Below are 17,499 nucleotides of genomic sequence, written 5' to 3' on the forward strand. Positions count from 1 at the left end.
ATTATTAATCCCCAAATGCATTACTCTGCATTTCTTTGCATTGAATTTTAGTTGCCAGGCATTAGACCATTCCTCTAACTTTTGCAGATCCTTTTTCATATTTTCCACTCCCTCTTCGGTGTCTACTCTGTTACAAATCTTGGTATCATCTGCAAAAAGGCACACTTTTCCTTCTAACCCTTCAGCAATGTCACTTACATACATATTGAACAGGATTGGCCCCAGCACCGAACCCTGAGGGACTCCACTAGTCACCTTTCCTTCCTTCGAGCGACTTCCATTAACCACCACCCTCTGGCGTCTGTCCGACAGCCAGTTTCTGACCCAGTTCACCACTTTGGGTCCTAGCTTCAGCCCTTAAAGTTTGTTCAACAGCCTCCTATGAGGAACTGTATCAAAGGCTTTGCTGAAATCCAAGTAAATTACATCTAGCATATGTCCTCGATCCAGCTCTCTGGTCACCCAATCAAAAAATTCAATCAGGTTCGTTTGGCACGATTTACCTTTTGTAAAGCCATGTTGCCTCGGATCCTGTAACCCATTAGATTCAAGGAAATACACTATCCTTTCTTTCAGCAACACTTCCATTATTTTTCCAACAACTGAAGTGAGGCTCACCGGCCTGTAGTTTCCTGCTTCATCCCTGTGACCACTTTTATGAATAGGGACCACATCCGCTCTCCTCCAATCCCCAGGAATCACTCCCGTCTCCAGAGATTTGTTGAACAAGTCTTTAATAGGACTCGCCAGAACCTCTCTGAGTTCTCTTAGTATCCTGGGATGGATCCCGTCTGGTCCCATCGCTTTGTCCACCTTCAGTTTTTCAAGTTGCTCATAAACACCCTCCTCCGTGAACGGCGCAGAATCTACTCCATTTTCTCGTGTAACTTTGCCAGACAATCTCGGTCCTTCTCCAGGATTTTCTTCTGTGAACACAGAACAGAAGTATTTGTTTAGCACATTTGCTTTCTCCTCATCACTCTCCACATATTTGTTCCCAGCATCTTTTAGCCTAGCAATTCCATTTTTTATCTTCCTCCTTTCACTAATATATCTGAAAAAATTTTTATCTCCCTTTTTTACATTTTTAGCCATTTGTTCTTCCGCCTGTGCCTTCGCCAAACGTATCTCTCTCTTGGCTTCTTTCAGTTTCACCCTGTAGTCCTTTCTGCTCTCCTCTTCTTGGGTTTTTTTATATTTCATGAACGCCAACTCTTTCGCCTTTATTTTCTCAGCCACTAGGTTGGAGAACCATATCGGCTTCCTTTTTCTCTTGTTTTTATTGATTTTCTTCACATAAAGGTCCGTAGCCATTTTTATCGCTCCTTTCAGCTTAGACCACTGTCTTTCCACTTCTCTTATGTCCTCCCATCCTAACAGCTCTTCCTTCAGGTACTTTCCCATTGCATTAAAGTCCGTACGTTTGAAATCTAGGACTTTAAGTATCGTGTGGCCGCTCTCCACTTTAGCCATTATATCAAACCAAACCATTTGATGATCGCTACTACCCAGGTGAGCACCCACTCGAACATTAGAGATACTCTCTCAATCTCTCCATCCACCACAGGCCCACCTTTCTCCCTTCTTCACCTTTCCGATTATGGCAACAAGATCTGCAAGGCCCCCCTCCCCCCGACAACAGGCCCGGTCAGACAAACCTCCCTGCCCTGTGGCCGGCGATGTCTAAACTGCCTTCTTACAGCAGCCGGAGCATTGTAGTTGCATATGGCTGCCGTAAAAGTCGTCTCTGATGCAACTTCCGGTTGTGTCAGAGATGACCTTTATGGCAGCCACACGCAGCTTCAACGCTCTAGTTCAGGGGTGTCCACACTTTTTGGGTTTTGAGCTACTTTTAAAATGACCAAGTCAAAATGATCTACCAACAATAAAATTTTAATAAAACACAAAGCACACTGTATGCTGAGAAAATGTTAATTATCATTCCTATTCCAGGGTTTTTTCAAAGAGGTCAAGGCAGATGACTCTATGCACTGTCACCTCAGTAACAACCATACAAAAATAGACAAATATACCCCCTCCCTTTTTACTAAACCACAATAGCAGTTTTTAGTGCAGGGAGCTGTACTGAATGCCCAGGGCTGCTCTCGACACTCATAGGCTCCCTGTGCTAATAACCGCTATTGCGGTTTAGTAAAAGGGGGCCATAGTGCAAAATATAGACAGCAGATATAAATTCAGACATATTTTGATCACTAAATTGAAAATAAAATCATTTTTCCTACCTTGTTTGGTGATTTCATGAGTCTCTGGTTGCACTTTCTGCTTCTGACTGTGCATCCAATCTTTCTTCCCTTCTTTCAGCCTGTATGCTTCCTCTCCTCCACACCTCATTCCCTCCCCCAACTTTTTCTTCCTTTCTCCCTGCCCTTTCTTTTTTCTGTCTTCATGCCCCCTTTCTTTTTTTCTGTTTCCCTTCTGTCTCCCTGCCTGCCCCCTTTCTTTCTTTCTCCCTGCCCTCCACCAAGCCACTGCTGCCACCATCGGGGAACAGGCCACAAAGCCGCCGCTGCGGCTGCCCCAAGCTCTCTCTGCTTCCCTGCATTGGGCCGACCAGCATTCCTCTCCCCGACGTCATTTCTGCCATCGGAGAGGAAGTTCTGCCTAGCCAGGCAGCGATTGGGTGGCTCGAACTTCCTCTTTGATGGCAGCCTTAGGGGGGTGCACAGCCAGCCAGGTCCGGAAAATGGTCGATCGCCAAGACAAAGTGAGTCTATCACGGAGCCCAGAATGGGCTCCACAGTCGACTAACTTTGTCTTGGCGATCGACCATTTTTTGGACCTTGCCAGCTGTGCACCCCCCCTAAGGCTGCACCTGGGGCGGACTTCCCCCCCCCCGCCCCCTCTTGGTACACCACTTCCACTAGGTCAAAGACCAGTGCCCTAATTGAGACTCTTCCAGAGTCTGTCATTGGGGAAAACACCCTCCAGGGATTCAAGACAAAGTTAGACAAGTTCCTGCTGAACAAGAACGTGCGCAGGTAGGGCTAGTCTCAGTTAGGGTGCTGGTCATTGACCAGAGGGCCACCGCGTGAGCGGACTGCTGGGCATGATGGACCACTGATCTGACCCAGCAGCGGCAATTCTTATGTTCTTATGTACCTGCGTACGTTCTGGTTCAGCAGGAACTTGTCTAACTTTGTTGTGAATCCCTGGAGGGTGTTTTCCCCTATAACAGCCTCCGGAAGAGCGTTCCAGTTTTCCATCACTCTTTGGGTGAAGAAGAACTTCCTTATGTTTGTATGGAATCTATCCCCTTTTAACTTTAGAGAGTGCCCTCTCGATCTCCTTACCTCGGAGAGGGTGAACAACCTGTTGATCATGTCCCTTTCCAGTCTCCTCTCTTCAAGGGAGAAGAGGCCCATTTTCTCTAATCTCTCGCTGCGCTAGAGGTTTTTAGTGTGACCCGGACCGGTAAATGCTCTGACACTCATAGAATTCCTATGAGCATCGGAGTACTTACCTCACAAGCCTATTGCAGCTTGATAAAATGGGTGGGGGGGGTACATTTTTAACATTTTCCTGTAATGATTATAAGATACAGATGCTCATATTATAGGGTCTAGTTTTCTCTCTTAACTTGCAGCCTGAAAAGCCAATATATTTTCCACATATTTCAATTTTGAGCAACCCGTTACAGTAGGAAACTGAAAAAAAACTGAAAAATGTGAGGGACGCCTTGATATATTGAAAGCAGATTGGTCAATCAGATAACATGGCAATAGCTCATAAAGCACCTTATAACAAAAACAATCAAATTTGAAAACTACCCTGGTCTCTATCAGAAGAGTAGTTTACAGTAATAAGGAGTAATGTGATCCATTTTTTTCAAATTAAAAATCAATCGTACTGCAGATTTCTGAATTTAACCAGAGTATCCGAAAATTTGTTTGTAGACCAGTGAAATAAACTATATTCTATAGTCCAAAACTGATAAAATTAAAGACTGCAAATATGGGTGGATTGCCCTGTTAATGCTGAACCTTTGAGTTACAGTGAATAAATATTGGTAATTAGCATGCAGAATCTACAACAGTGGTTTTTGACATTTATGAAAATATCCAACAAAAAATAAGTGATTTTATTAAAAAAAATCTGAGGCCCCCCTTTTATCAAGCTGTTTTAGAGTTGTTGTTTTTTATCATGGGCTGCTGTGGTAAAAGCTGCAACACTCATAGGAATTCTATGAATATCAGAGCTTTTACCACAGTGGCCTGAATTAAATTATCAATAGTGGAAATAAAGAAGTGCATTAATCTGATAAAAAAAATTATAATTATAATAACCTAAGACCCTCAACTCAGATTTAAATACGCACCCCCTCTTTTACTATGGTGCACTAACCGATTAGCGCACACTAATTGAATAAGTGTGCTAAACGCTAACGCGTCCATAGACTAACATGCGCGCGTTAGCGTTTAGCACGCACTAGGTTGATTAGCGCACCTTAGTAAAAGAGGGCCTCAGTTTCTTAGTGTCATGAGGGATTTTCATACAAGCAGAATTTCTAAATTGATAAATGTGATTGGCCGATCCGGAGTTATCAGAGGTATAAATGTACCACAGTTAGTTAATATTCACTCTGCAGATGTTTAATTTCATGTCAAGCTTTAAATGTCTTTTGGGTTCTCAGTGATAATTGCTAGGCTGCTTTTAATTCTTGGTTTGGATTTCCATCAAGTCAATGTCTGATTAGCAATCAGTGCTGTTTGATTAGCAAGCATACACAAACTACAGACGGCAGTAGATATTCTTAAAAAAGGAGTGCACTTGTTGTAAGGAGCTGTACTTACTCAAGTGGACTATTTTAGCTTTCTCCATGGCAATACAAAGTTTGTCTCTACCAGTACTATGCAAAAAAAGAGATTTTTTTTTTTTCCATTTGTTAAACACGCGTGAGTGGCTTGTTGCCTGGTGCTTTAGATATAACATAAAATCTAGAGTCAGGAGTAAGACCACGTGATGTTCATTAAGTGATGGAAAATGTGCTAATTGCTGATTTCAGAAGTGGTCTTATTCCTGACTCTACCATGAGGGAGAAAGCAATTTCACAGAAGATTGCAGAAGTGGAACTTACTCGCCTACTGGACCAACGCTCCTGAGGAAGACCGATTAGGCCGAAACACGTGAATGTCACGCCATCGTACTTATTAGACAGAGGTTTTATATTAATAAAATTTGCACGCCAGTATTGTTGAACATCTCCACTGTTGTTTTTGTTGGGCAGGATTTAAAACGTAGTTGTTCATTCCCTGTTTCAGAAGGAAATGACATGGACATGGGGAGTTAGAGGTGCTGCCTAGGCCACCTAGGGAACTCTTTTAGGATAGAGTGGTAAGTGTTTGCACTTACCCTGGTTAAGTGCAAAAAATATATAGTAAATGCAGGGAGTGTGTTCAGCATCTGCCCTACATGTACTGCACAGAGTATCTGCCACACCCACTCCATCCATAAAGTAGAGCATCAAGCAGCAGTGCTGCACATCCAAACACATGCCCCACCCTCCACAACTTCCACAAGAGGACCAATTCCCATTCACATCTCCTGACCAAGAAGTATGATCCTTCTCCTGATCTCCCCAAGAGGTCTGATGCTTTTCCTGGCCACCCCCAAGAGATCCAAATCCCCCGCCCAACCCTTCAATAGGTTCGATTCTCACAACTCTAAACCACAATCCTGTATACAATAGTATGGCCCCCAGAGTCCTTCCCTCCACCCCCAACCCACCTCCAGGGATATACCTGGGGTCTTTACTTTTCATTCAGTGGTCCAAGGTGGCAGTGGTCTCCTGTACTGCTGCCCAGGATGGCACTGGGATCCAATATGGTGCCTCTCCTCCCCTAGCGACAGTACAGCAGGAAGGTTCAGATCTCTTGGGCGAGTTGTGGGGGGGGATAGGACTTTTGCAGCCATGCTAATATACTGTCAGTAGTGTTGCTGCATCTACTGTAATGACTCACAAACTAGCTTTTATACCAGGTTCAGTGACAGCTTGGGCCAAGCATATGTGCTTGTTTTCTCCTGTTCTTAGTTTGGATATCTAATCTAATCTATGCCTAAACAGGTTCAAGGAGACTTACAGAATGAATATACAGTACTACATATTAGCAGGACAGAATAATGAATAGGGTAATAGGGATGAGAGAATGGAGGTTCTTTGATTTTATTGAGTAGAGGGTAGTGATATTAGATATTTTGAGTTAGCTCTCTAAAATGTGTATGTTTTCACAGAACACAGGTGTTTTTTTAAAAAAATATGTTATAGAATGTTTCCATTCTGATGTTAGTTGGGAGGTTGTTCCAGGTCTTGGTGCCAAGATATGTGAAGAGCGAGTTTAATACACATTTGGGAGATGGGAGTAGCAGTTGAAACAGTTTCGGTTTTCTGGTTGATATAGGCCAGGAATTGACAAATAAGTTTGAGCGTTTCAGCAGTTTTTGATTTGAAACATTATGCATGACAGTTTGAAGGTGATATGAGTTTTGACAGGCAGCCAATGTAAATTCTTATAGTAGGGTGAGACGGAGTGAAGTTAACATGTATACTTCCACATTGCCATATATTTTAGTGCAAGCTCTGTATCAGCAGATCCTGATCTAAAATATTAGCAGAACTTGAGATGTCCTGACCTGGGTGTCTTAGTTCTAAAATACCACTCAGTATGCATTAATACACAATATTGAGGCAAAAAGGAGATTTGACATTTGATTATACATTATAGATGAACATCTGCCTAAATAATATTGGCATACAACTATGAAAATTCTGAGATCCTTTCCTTCTTTATTTTTGTGAAAGGATTTGTCAACATTATATAGGCTAGTGTTCTAGACCAGTGGTTCCCAACCCTGTCCTGAAGGACCACCAGGCACTCAGGTTTTTGGGATAGCCTTACTAAATATGCATGAGAGAGATTGCATATAATGGAGGTGACAGGCATGCAAATCTGCCTTATGCATATTCATTAGAGCTATCTTGAAAACCTGACTTGCTGGTGATCCTCCAGGACAGGTTTGGGAACCAATGTTCTAGATATTTGCACACACAAGGGATATGTAAATGAAGCTGCCTAGATTATAGGATTGCCTTTTTACTTTATACAAAAAAAAAGAAACAGCCCTATTTCATGTCTATGATGTTACATGCGTGAGTTCTTCCTTCTTAATTAGATATTTTTTTCTCATTAGGACCACCTCAGAGAACAGTATCACCTAAACAAGAACATGAAGAGAAGAAACAGGACAAAGTGACAGACAAAGGAAGTGAAAGTGGAACTTCTTGCAATGAACTGTCCACGTCTAGTTGTGATAGCCAGTCTGAGGCTAGCACCCCACAGGATAGTACCTCTACCTTACCACAGCCTAATTCCCATCAGCCAAATACTCTAACTTTAGATCGTCCTTCAAAGAAGCCTCCAGTACATTGGATGCCTCCACCAGACAAACGTAGAAACAGTGAGCTCTTTCAGACTTTAATCAGCAAATCTCGAGAAACAAATCTTTCCAAAAAGAAAGTGTCTGAGAAGATGAGCATTGAAGAAGAGATGAAAAGATGTATTCAGGATTTTCAAAAAATTAAAATTCCAGATTATTTTCCAGAACGCAAGCGTCCTTGGCAATCTCAACTGCTGCATAAATATGGGTTATAGTACAGAAATTCTCCAATCTATGTAGCATTTCCAATGTTTTTAATGTCTAAGTTGCCACCGGTCTACTAATGAGTTCTCTATGGCATACTATTCTCCTAAGGCCAAGGAATTTCTGCTTCTTTCTATCTGTGGATAGATAGATTTGAGTCTGAAATACAAAACTCCTGGGGAATCTTTTTAAAAGCCCCTATAAGTTCTAGAAAGTTTTATAGATGATGATGAAAAAAATGTGCATGTTCAAATATGATGATCTTTAATCCATCGTCATATGTGCATTATTATCATTTTCTATCCCTTTGGACATTCTTCTCAGAACTTTTATCATATATTATTGAACAAAATTGAATGGAACTTTTGAAATACCTTTATCTTATATTAGATAGAAAGGCGAAATGCAACTGTTAATTTTGGTGGGGGTAGCAGGGGAGAAGAATTAGGAAGATCAAACTGTACTTGAGGTTTTTACTTCCTTCCACTCTAAATGCTATAAAGTAGTAGGAGGACCACAGTTTTCTTTCTCCCCTTTCCACCCAACTCTGTTGCAGTTTTCCCCTACCCCTCTACTTTTTCCACCCTGTCTCTCAATCTCTCTCTAATCCTCCTAGTCTCCCAATCTCCTCTACCTTCCAGTCTCCACCATCTTAATTTTCGTTCAGTCTCCCATTGTCTCTCTCTACCACCATCTCAGTATAGCCCCCTCCACCCCATTCCAGGCTTCCTTTAATCTTTGTCTCCCAATATCCCTTTACCCCAACTCAATCTTCCAGTCACCCACCTTGTTAATGGTGGGCTATAAATAAATAAATAAAAAACTCTAAACTATCCCCATCTCCCGCTCAGAAATTCTTGTCTCTTTCCATCCTTTCTCTCTCATCCAGTGGCACAGTAAGGGGGGTGGACCACCCCAAGTGCTGTCTTGGTGAGGGCACCAGCACCTCTCCACCCCCCACCCACGCCACACTTGAATCCTCCCTTCCCCGCCACATACCTCTATAAATCTTCAGCAGCATTAGCAACTTCTCTGGCCTGCTGCTCGCACAGGCCTGGCTCCTCTCTGAAATCACTTCTGAGATGCTGGGCCAGGAAGTGACATCAGAGGGAAAGCCAACGCCAGTGTGAGCAGTAGGCCAGAGAAGCGCTCGCAGTGGTGAAGATTTAAAGAGGTACGGGGGAAGGGAAGGCATGATTGTGGCTTAGGCAGTGGGGGAGCGCAGAAGGAGAGCGGGGGAGGGGGGTAGAGAGGAGGATGCAGGAGGGCACCACTTCCCCAGGCACCTCAAACTCTCGCTACGCAACTGCTCTCACCCTTTCACTTTCCTTCCCTCCATGCTACATGAGCAAAAGTATGCCCTTGATATTACAGCTACCACTGCTTCTGGTGGCCTGTTCCACCTTTGCCCTACTTCACTTGGCTCTTCTCGTCCTTGCAGCTCATGCCATGCCCTGACCAGTTCTGCCTCTTCTAAAGCATAGGGGCTAGTGGACTGGTAGAGATTCTAAGTTTGCCAGCTCATGAACCCCCATCTATTTAAGGAGGCAGAACCAGACGACCTCATTATTGATGTGGCACTGCGTCACTCCAGAACTGGCTATTTGTGTTGCAGCCATGTGTGTCAGTCACCCCACATGAAATGTGTAGGACGTGCACAGACATCACATGATAGACAACTGAACTGACTCACATTGTCTTTTTTACAAGATGAATAAGTTTTATGGATAAACAAAGACAGGGACAACCATTCATTAGTACTGATTAAAGCCCCCTCTACCACCACTATCAAACACAGTGCAATGCCAACGTGAATGCCATAAAGAAAATACCAATTCTGCATGAGCACAATGCTATGGAGAAAATGGGACACGAGCTATATATTGCTCGGGTAAATATTCATGAAATATGAGGCGTTGATGTAAAGATTTCTTAGGGATTAAATTTCCTTCGTTCCAAATCTGTAATTTTGTTTGTATGTGGATGCATATAGTGTTTTGTATTTAAGGATGGTATAATTATGCCTTTTATTGTTTTACCACTGCATCGATGGTCATCGACTAGTGCTTGTCAGGGTTATTTTTGTGACATACAAACTGAACATCAGATTGTGAAAACAAATGTGATGCTCTCTTTTTGTTATAATTATAGTCAAGTAATTTAGAATAAAACATACACAAAAAGGTTTTCATGCACTGACTGGAATAGATTATCTGTTATTTCCTTTATGTTTCCATGCTAAAAACGAGGAGGATAGAAGCCAAAACCACTTTTACAGGTATATCATTGATTTGCCTACAGAAATACACTTTTTAAAAATTACCCATTCAATTTGTGAGCTAAAGTACAAATATGGGAAGCAATGCTATATGTACAAATATGGGAAGCAATAATAGGTCACCATAGTTTTGACACTAAATTTCTGCAGCCTGTGAGCCTATTCTCTAAGAATTTTTATACACATAACTGTTCTTATAAAATATCAGCGTGAACCAGCATTGATGTTCCAAAGTGTAGGCACACACTTATACCAGGTCTTTAGCTGGAGTAAATGGATGTACCTAATTGTAGCATTCGGTATTCTGTATGCTGCCTCTGTAAATATAGACCATGTCATGCCTATGACATATCCATGACCCCCTGCCCAGTGAACATCCCCTCAAAATTACACAATGATCCCCCCCAAATTCTATATATGGTGCACAAAGTTGTATGCCAAAGTTTGGGCACACACCCAAGTTGCAAGTGCAACCAAACTTGATCAATGAACCCTTAAATAGCAATAATTGGATGCTAGCAACCAATTATTGCAGTTAACTGGTATCAATTAGAATTTGTGTACACAACTGGCTGAGGGCTATTCTATAAGGCTTGGTGCTTAATTTTCATAGGGAAAATGCTTAGAGTACCTGATTAGTATTCAAAGTATTGTAAACCGCTTTGATATCAGTGGAAGAGAGGCAGTATATTAAATAATAAAATAGCCATAACTATATCCATAGCATGTATCTGAAAAGGGAGTGTGGACAGGGGCATATAAGGGCATTCCAGAAAGTTGCACACAGAATTACAGAATTTGCTCAAAGTGCACCTAAGTTGAATGTTGCCATTTATATCTGCTTTTAGCAGGCATAAGTATGGCACCAAAAAGATGGGTGCTGGATCCACGCCAAATATTATTCTATAAATGGTGTGCTCCCTCTATAAACTAGCAATTAGCACTCCATTTTTTGGTGCCAAATTTAGAGCACCATTTGTAGAATTCCTTCCTAAGGGCTTTTGTACTAAGGCGCATTAACAGAGTTAGTGTGCGCTAATCATTAGCAAGCGCTATATGCTAAGACGTTCACAGGAATAAAATGGGCTTCTTAGCATTTAGTATACACTAATCATAAGTATGCATCAAGGGTCCAATTCTATATAGGTTGTCTATGAAAACTGGTGTTGACTAGTGTGGCACTATACGAGATTCTATAAGATTTAGGCACACTGAAAGGAATCACACTTATTACCATCTAAGCGACATTAGGCTTCATTAGGCATAAGAACATAAGAATAGCCTTACTAGGTCAGACCAATGGTCCATCTAGCCCAGTATCCCATCTTCAGGATTTCTCAAATGAAGCAAAATATCATCTGCATAAGCAGAAACTTTATATTCCCAACCTGCATAAGGAATACCACGAATCTCCTCTGCTTGTTTAATAGCCAACAACAAGGGTTCCAAAACAATATCAAACAACAAAGGAGATAACGGACATCCCTGTCTAACTCCCCTTTCCAAGCAAAACCGTTCTGAAAAAGTATTATTAATATATAATCTAGTAGAAGGGGAGCTATACAAGCTTTGAATCATTTGTATAAATCCAGAACCAATACCAAACCATTCCATAGCCTAATACATAAAGGACCATTCTACTCGATCAAAAGCCTTCTCTGCATCTAAGGATACAGAAAATGCTGGATTATCCAATCCTTTTGTTAAATTTAGCATATGAAATGCCAGTCTAGTATTATTTGAAGAATGTCTATGAGCAACGAACCCTGTTTGGTGGATACCAATTATATAAGGAAGAGCCTTGGCCAAACGTAAAGCTAATATTTTAGCTATTATCTTCCCATCTACATTAATCAAAGAAATTGGCATGTAATTAGAAACCAATAAGGGTTCTTTATTTGGCTTTGGCAAAACAATAGTTAATGATTCCACCATAGTACCTGTTATACAACCATTATTCAGTTGATTCTGATATAAATTTAGTAGATGAGGTAAAATATGTTTTGAAATGATGCATAAAATTCTACCATATATCCATCCCCACCTGGAGTGGATCCAACTCTAAGGGACTTCAATGCAGACTGTATTTCTTTTTGTGAAATGGGTGCCTCTAATTTTCCTTTCACATGATCGGGAATTTTAGGACCCTCAATCAACTTTAAGAATTCTAACCCTTCATCTTCTTTATTTGAATAATGCTCAGAAGAATACAAGCTTGTGTAAAATTTCAAAAACTGTTTTAGTATATTATTAGTTTGATAATGAATTACTTTGTTTTCATCTATAATTGCTGTACTATTTATTTTCCTCTTTTTTGCTTTCAGATACTTAGCCAGTAATCTTCCCGCCTTATTCGAATTTCCATAATACAAAGCCTTATGAGACACCAACTCTTTCCTAGCCAACTGAGAAGAAATTTAATTATACCTAAATTTTGCTTTTAAAAGGGCCTGAAAAGTATTTGGGTCCCAATTTAATTTTAACTGTGACTCTAAGTTTTTAATACTTTGTTCTAAGATAAGAAAATCTTTATTTAGTTGTTTCCTAATACATAATGTATACAAAATTATATGTCCTCTCATGGTAGTCTTAAAGGCATCCCATAGTGTTTCTAAAGATATTTCTTTTGAGGTATTAATCTGAAAAAATTCATTCATTTTCAGTTGAAATTCCTCTTTAAAGTTAGTCTGCTAGCAATGTATTATTAAATGTCCACACAGGTCTATTATTTTCTTTTCCATCTATACTATATTCAATCCAGACACCTCCATGATCCGATAAAATAATCGGATCTATGGTTGCCTTTGTTACCTGTTGAACTAAATTATCTGATACGAATATATAATCAATTCTTGAAAATGATTTATGTACATGAGAGCAAATTGAAAATTCCCGATCATTGAAATGAAGAATCCTCCAGACATCTTTTAAACCACAAGATTTTACCAAATTATCCAAACCTAAGGATTTTAAAAGTTTACTAGGTTTTTTTAATCCAATATTGGATCTATTACTGCATTGAAATCTCCTGCTAGTACTATACTAGAGGCAGATGATGATAAAATCAATTTTTGAATATTCTTAAAAAATTCTATCTGGTTTGAATTAAGTGCATATATATTAAAAAGCAACAAGGTATCTTTCCCTGAGCTCATTTCCACTTGAATCCATCTTCCCAACGGATCCACAGATATCATATTAAATGACGCAAAGCACTTTTTATGTATCAATAAAGCAACTCCAGCTTTTTTCCCAACAGCAGGGGCATAAAAACATTTCTTAACCCAATCCCCCTCTAATTTTTTTGATTCTATTTCAGATAAATGGGTCTCTTGGATAAAATATATTACTGCCCCCTGTCTTTTCAGGAAAGATAATGTTTTTTTTTCCTCTTTATAGGGAGATTGAGCCCATTAACATTTAGTGAATATATTTTCAAAGACATTTCATTATCTTTTCACAAGGAACCAATATAAGAGGCCTAAAATAAACCATTTCCAACATGAATTATTATACCTAATACACATCCATTTCCCCCCATAATAAACCCATTCCCTCCATCCCCAACCCATGTATAATATGAATGCTTGATAACGCACTTCAAGACCAGTAACCAGGGCTCACACAAGCAATTTATAATCTAAACCTCTAATTGATTTCCCTTAATAATAATTAATAATAATAATAATTAATATTATTAATAACAATAATATAAATGGTATTAGTCACTTTGTATATACTATTATCATTATGTCTATAAATCATTTGATATATTTGTAATTAAACATTATATCTCTTTTATAATGAACAAATAAGAAATTTTATATTATAATGACTTATATTAAATAATTTACTTAATTAATATTCAAATAAATATACTGTATGTAATTATTATGTTCATAAAATCAATAACTATAAATACAGTTTTATAAATACAATTATTAGATTTAGCTATACCAGGACAAACAACATATATCATTGCTATAGTATTAACTTTAAATATATGCATCAAATGTTAGCCTCGTAAAATATCATTTTCACTTAATTCATTTATACTAAGGAAAAAGTTAATGTAGTATCCATACTTCAAATCATATCAACCAAACAAATTATAATTAAATATGTATAAAAATTAAATTAAGTTGAATTAAATGGCCTAACTATAATATCTATCTATTATAAAATCATCAATATTTCCATAGTAACCCAGAATCAAGAATTTATGACTATTTAAGTATTTCATTACATCTTACAATGAATAATTTCAAGTGAGAAGAGGCCCAGTTTCTCTAATCTCTCGCTGTTCAGCAACTCCTCCAGCCCCTTAACCATTTTAGTCGCTCTTCTCTGGACCCTTTCAAGTAGTATCCTTCTTCATGTGCATTTTTATGTGTAAATGGCAATAGACTATCCAGGGAATGTTTATCCAGTGCCAGGCAGTGTGCTGTCTGTCCAACGCCAGTGTTCAACCAATATTTTCAATGTCTGGTCATTTCCGTCAACAGGCATTGAATATCCAGGATTTTTTGGCCAGCTCTAAATTGATCATTTAAGCAAATATTTAGCACTGGCCAGTTAAATTAATATTGTACAAAGACAGGACTGCTATTCATGCAGTTTGATCTGTCTGCTAAACATAGCTGGCCAGTGCCAAATATTCACAGTTAGCCAGCTAAGTCGTAGAACAAAGCCAATTAACGGCTAGCCGCTAACCATGAATATTCAGCAGAGATAACTGGCTATCTCCCACTGAATATCAGCAGATAGCCAACAGGAGCCATTCTTGGCTGGTTAAATAGTACTGAATATCCAGGGTGGGTATGGTTTTTTAAAAAATAAATTTAAGTGTGTAAATGGTGCTTAAATTTAGACAGCCTGTTATAAAATGAGGGAGATGATGTCATTTCAATAATACTTTTACCCATCTTTGGAAGAGAGGTTCCTGGAAGTGGGAGCATGATTTGAAACTATGTATATATGAATTTTGAAAAGTATGCACATATTTCTACTTGGCAAAGTATCTGAACTAATTTACAAGTGTAAACGAATGTGGGAGGCTTTTCCTGGAATCATTAAAAAACTGAATGTATGAATGTCTGCATGTACTTTTCACCTGTGTGGCAATTTATATACAATAATTACCTCTATAATCAACAAGAAAAATAATTGTATATATTATGAAAATTTGGATTAATTCACATGTTGAGCTTCTGAACAATTTTGGTTTATTTGGTCTTTTTTCTGTTTCTGTAAGCTTTCAGGTCCATTTCACACATCTGTTTTAATAATTTATAGTTTATTAGATTGATTGCGGTTAAAAACAACACCTTGAAGCTACACCACGGGACCCGACACGGTCCGTGTTTCGGTGCACACCTTCATCAGGGGTCTCAGGTTGAAAAGAAGGCTGCGAGGGGTCATGATAGAGACTTTCAAAATACTAAAAGGATTTGACAAAATAGAGCAAAAAACATCGTTATTCACATTGTCAAATGTGACTTGGACAAGGGGTCATGGACTGAAACTGAGGGGCACCAGGCCCAGGACAAATATTAGAAAGTTCTGTTTCTCACAGCGAGTGGCGGATGCTTGGAATGCTCTCCCGGAGGGGGTTGTGTTGGAGACCACCATTTCAGGATTCAGGGGCAAGTTGGATGCACACCTTCTTGCAAACCGCATTGAGGGATACGGGTAAACAAGGTGTTAGCAGGGAATCCCGGGATTGGCCTCTGCGTGTGCGGGTCACCGGACAGGATAGACCTAGGGTCTGATCCGGCGAAGGCATTCTTATATTCCATAATCACCTGAAAACTTGACTTTTCACAAAATCGTAATGCTCTTTTCCCCCTGCACTCAACCTCCTACCCCATTATTCTATTCCTTCTTATTTTAAGCTCTTGTAAACCGTGCCAAGCTCTATAATTATGGAGAGGATGTGGTTTATAAACTTAAGGTTTAGTTTAGTTTATATATATATATATGAGGACAAATCAAAAATTAAAGACAATTGTTAAATTATGCGCTAACCGGAATAGAGCTAGTGAAATGCAACAGTGCAGCGCTCGGCCTTTAGTCATGTGGCAGCCACAAGGTCAGAAACATAGACGCTCCATTGCAAGACTGAACCATTGAAGAAAAATGTGCAGCAGTGCACTTTCTTTGGGTAGAGAGAATGAATCCTGCGGAAATTCATCATCGGATACTGACACAGTATGGACATAGCACCATGAATCAACAAAAGATTTTTGAGTGGGTAAAGAAGATATAAAATGAGAAGAATGGGTGTAACTGATGAAGGTCGTTCTGGTTGCCCATCAATATCGCACACACAAGAGCACATTGACAGGGAGGATGTCTTGATTAGAGAAGACCAACAGATAACGGTGTCTCAATTGGCTGCAAATTTGGATATCAGCTGTGGATCTGCGTTTGTCATAATGCATGATGACTTGTGATACAGGAAAGTCTGCGCACAATAGATCCCCAGTTTACTGATCTGCACAAGCAACAGTATGTAGAGGTTGTGACCCAGTTCCTGAGATGGTATGAAGAAGATCCGAATATTCTGGAAAGAATTGTCACAGGCGACAAGACAAGAGTGCATCACTGCCACCCAGAGAGCAAAAGACAAAGCATGATGAAGTAAAGGAAGCAGTACTCACTTGGCTTCTGGAGCATCCAAAAAACAGCTTCTCTGCATGAATGCAGAAGCTAGTTGAACAATACAACAAATGTATCGTCTTGCATGGGGACTATGTGGAAAAGTGATATGTTCAATTGCTCACAATTACTTTTATTAAAGCTATTAAATGTATTTTGACTTTACTTTGTGATTTACCTTCGTACTTATGTTAGTACTTTTTGGCACACATAAATTAACTTAATGTTCATTAATTTGTAAGATAACATACATTAAATTGATCTTGCACACTAAGGGCTCCTTTTACAAAGGTGCGCTAACGTTTTTAATGCACGCACCGGATTAGCATGCACTATAGCGTGCGCTAGCCATAAATCTACTGCCTGCTCAAAAGGAGGTGATAGCAGCTAGTGCACAAGGCAATTTAGCGTGTGCTATTCTGCGCATTAAGGCCCTAGTGCGCCTTTGTAAAAGGAGCCCTAAGGGGCTCTTTTACTAAATTCTGTTAGGTTTTGCAATTACCGCACATTAACAGTAATTGCAGTGTGTATTCAGTAAATGCAGGAGGCATGCCTTGAATCTGCCTGCATTTATCACACAAGACAGACTCTAAATCTGAAAACAGTTTTTGTCTATCACATTCTGTTTTTAAGTTATGCGTCAGTTTGTGTTTATTTCATTTTAGTCAACGCTACCGTGAAGCATCAGTATTTTACTGCTTCTGTAACTCAATATTGCATTTTAGGACAGCTCATCAATCACCAGTAATTTGAAAGTTTATATTAATAAGTGATTGTGCTGCTTTTTTACCTGTGAATTTTTATATTTTGTTTGTTTATGTCTAAGATATTATAATTATTATGAACAGACACAGTTGTGTTAACCATCCCAATAATTTCTGTTATGTCTGTGGACAATTTACTGC

General features: G+C 39.4%; 1 protein-coding gene across 1 annotated transcript in view; it reads left to right on the forward strand.

Moving 5' to 3' along the window:
* KCTD8 (potassium channel tetramerization domain containing 8) overlaps window positions 1-9,804 on the forward strand; it is a 372,021-nt gene extending 362,217 nt beyond the window's left edge. The window contains exon 2 of the mRNA XM_033946327.1: window positions 7,207-9,804. Within this exon, the coding sequence (XP_033802218.1) occupies window positions 7,207-7,667 (461 nt within the window). The 3' untranslated portion in view covers window positions 7,668-9,804. The remainder of the gene's footprint in view (window positions 1-7,206) is intronic.
* The last annotated feature ends 7,695 nt before the right edge of the window (window positions 9,805-17,499 follow it).

Source organism: Geotrypetes seraphini, chromosome 1, assembly GCF_902459505.1.
Source record: "Geotrypetes seraphini chromosome 1, aGeoSer1.1, whole genome shotgun sequence".
NCBI lineage: Eukaryota > Metazoa > Chordata > Amphibia > Gymnophiona > Dermophiidae > Geotrypetes > Geotrypetes seraphini.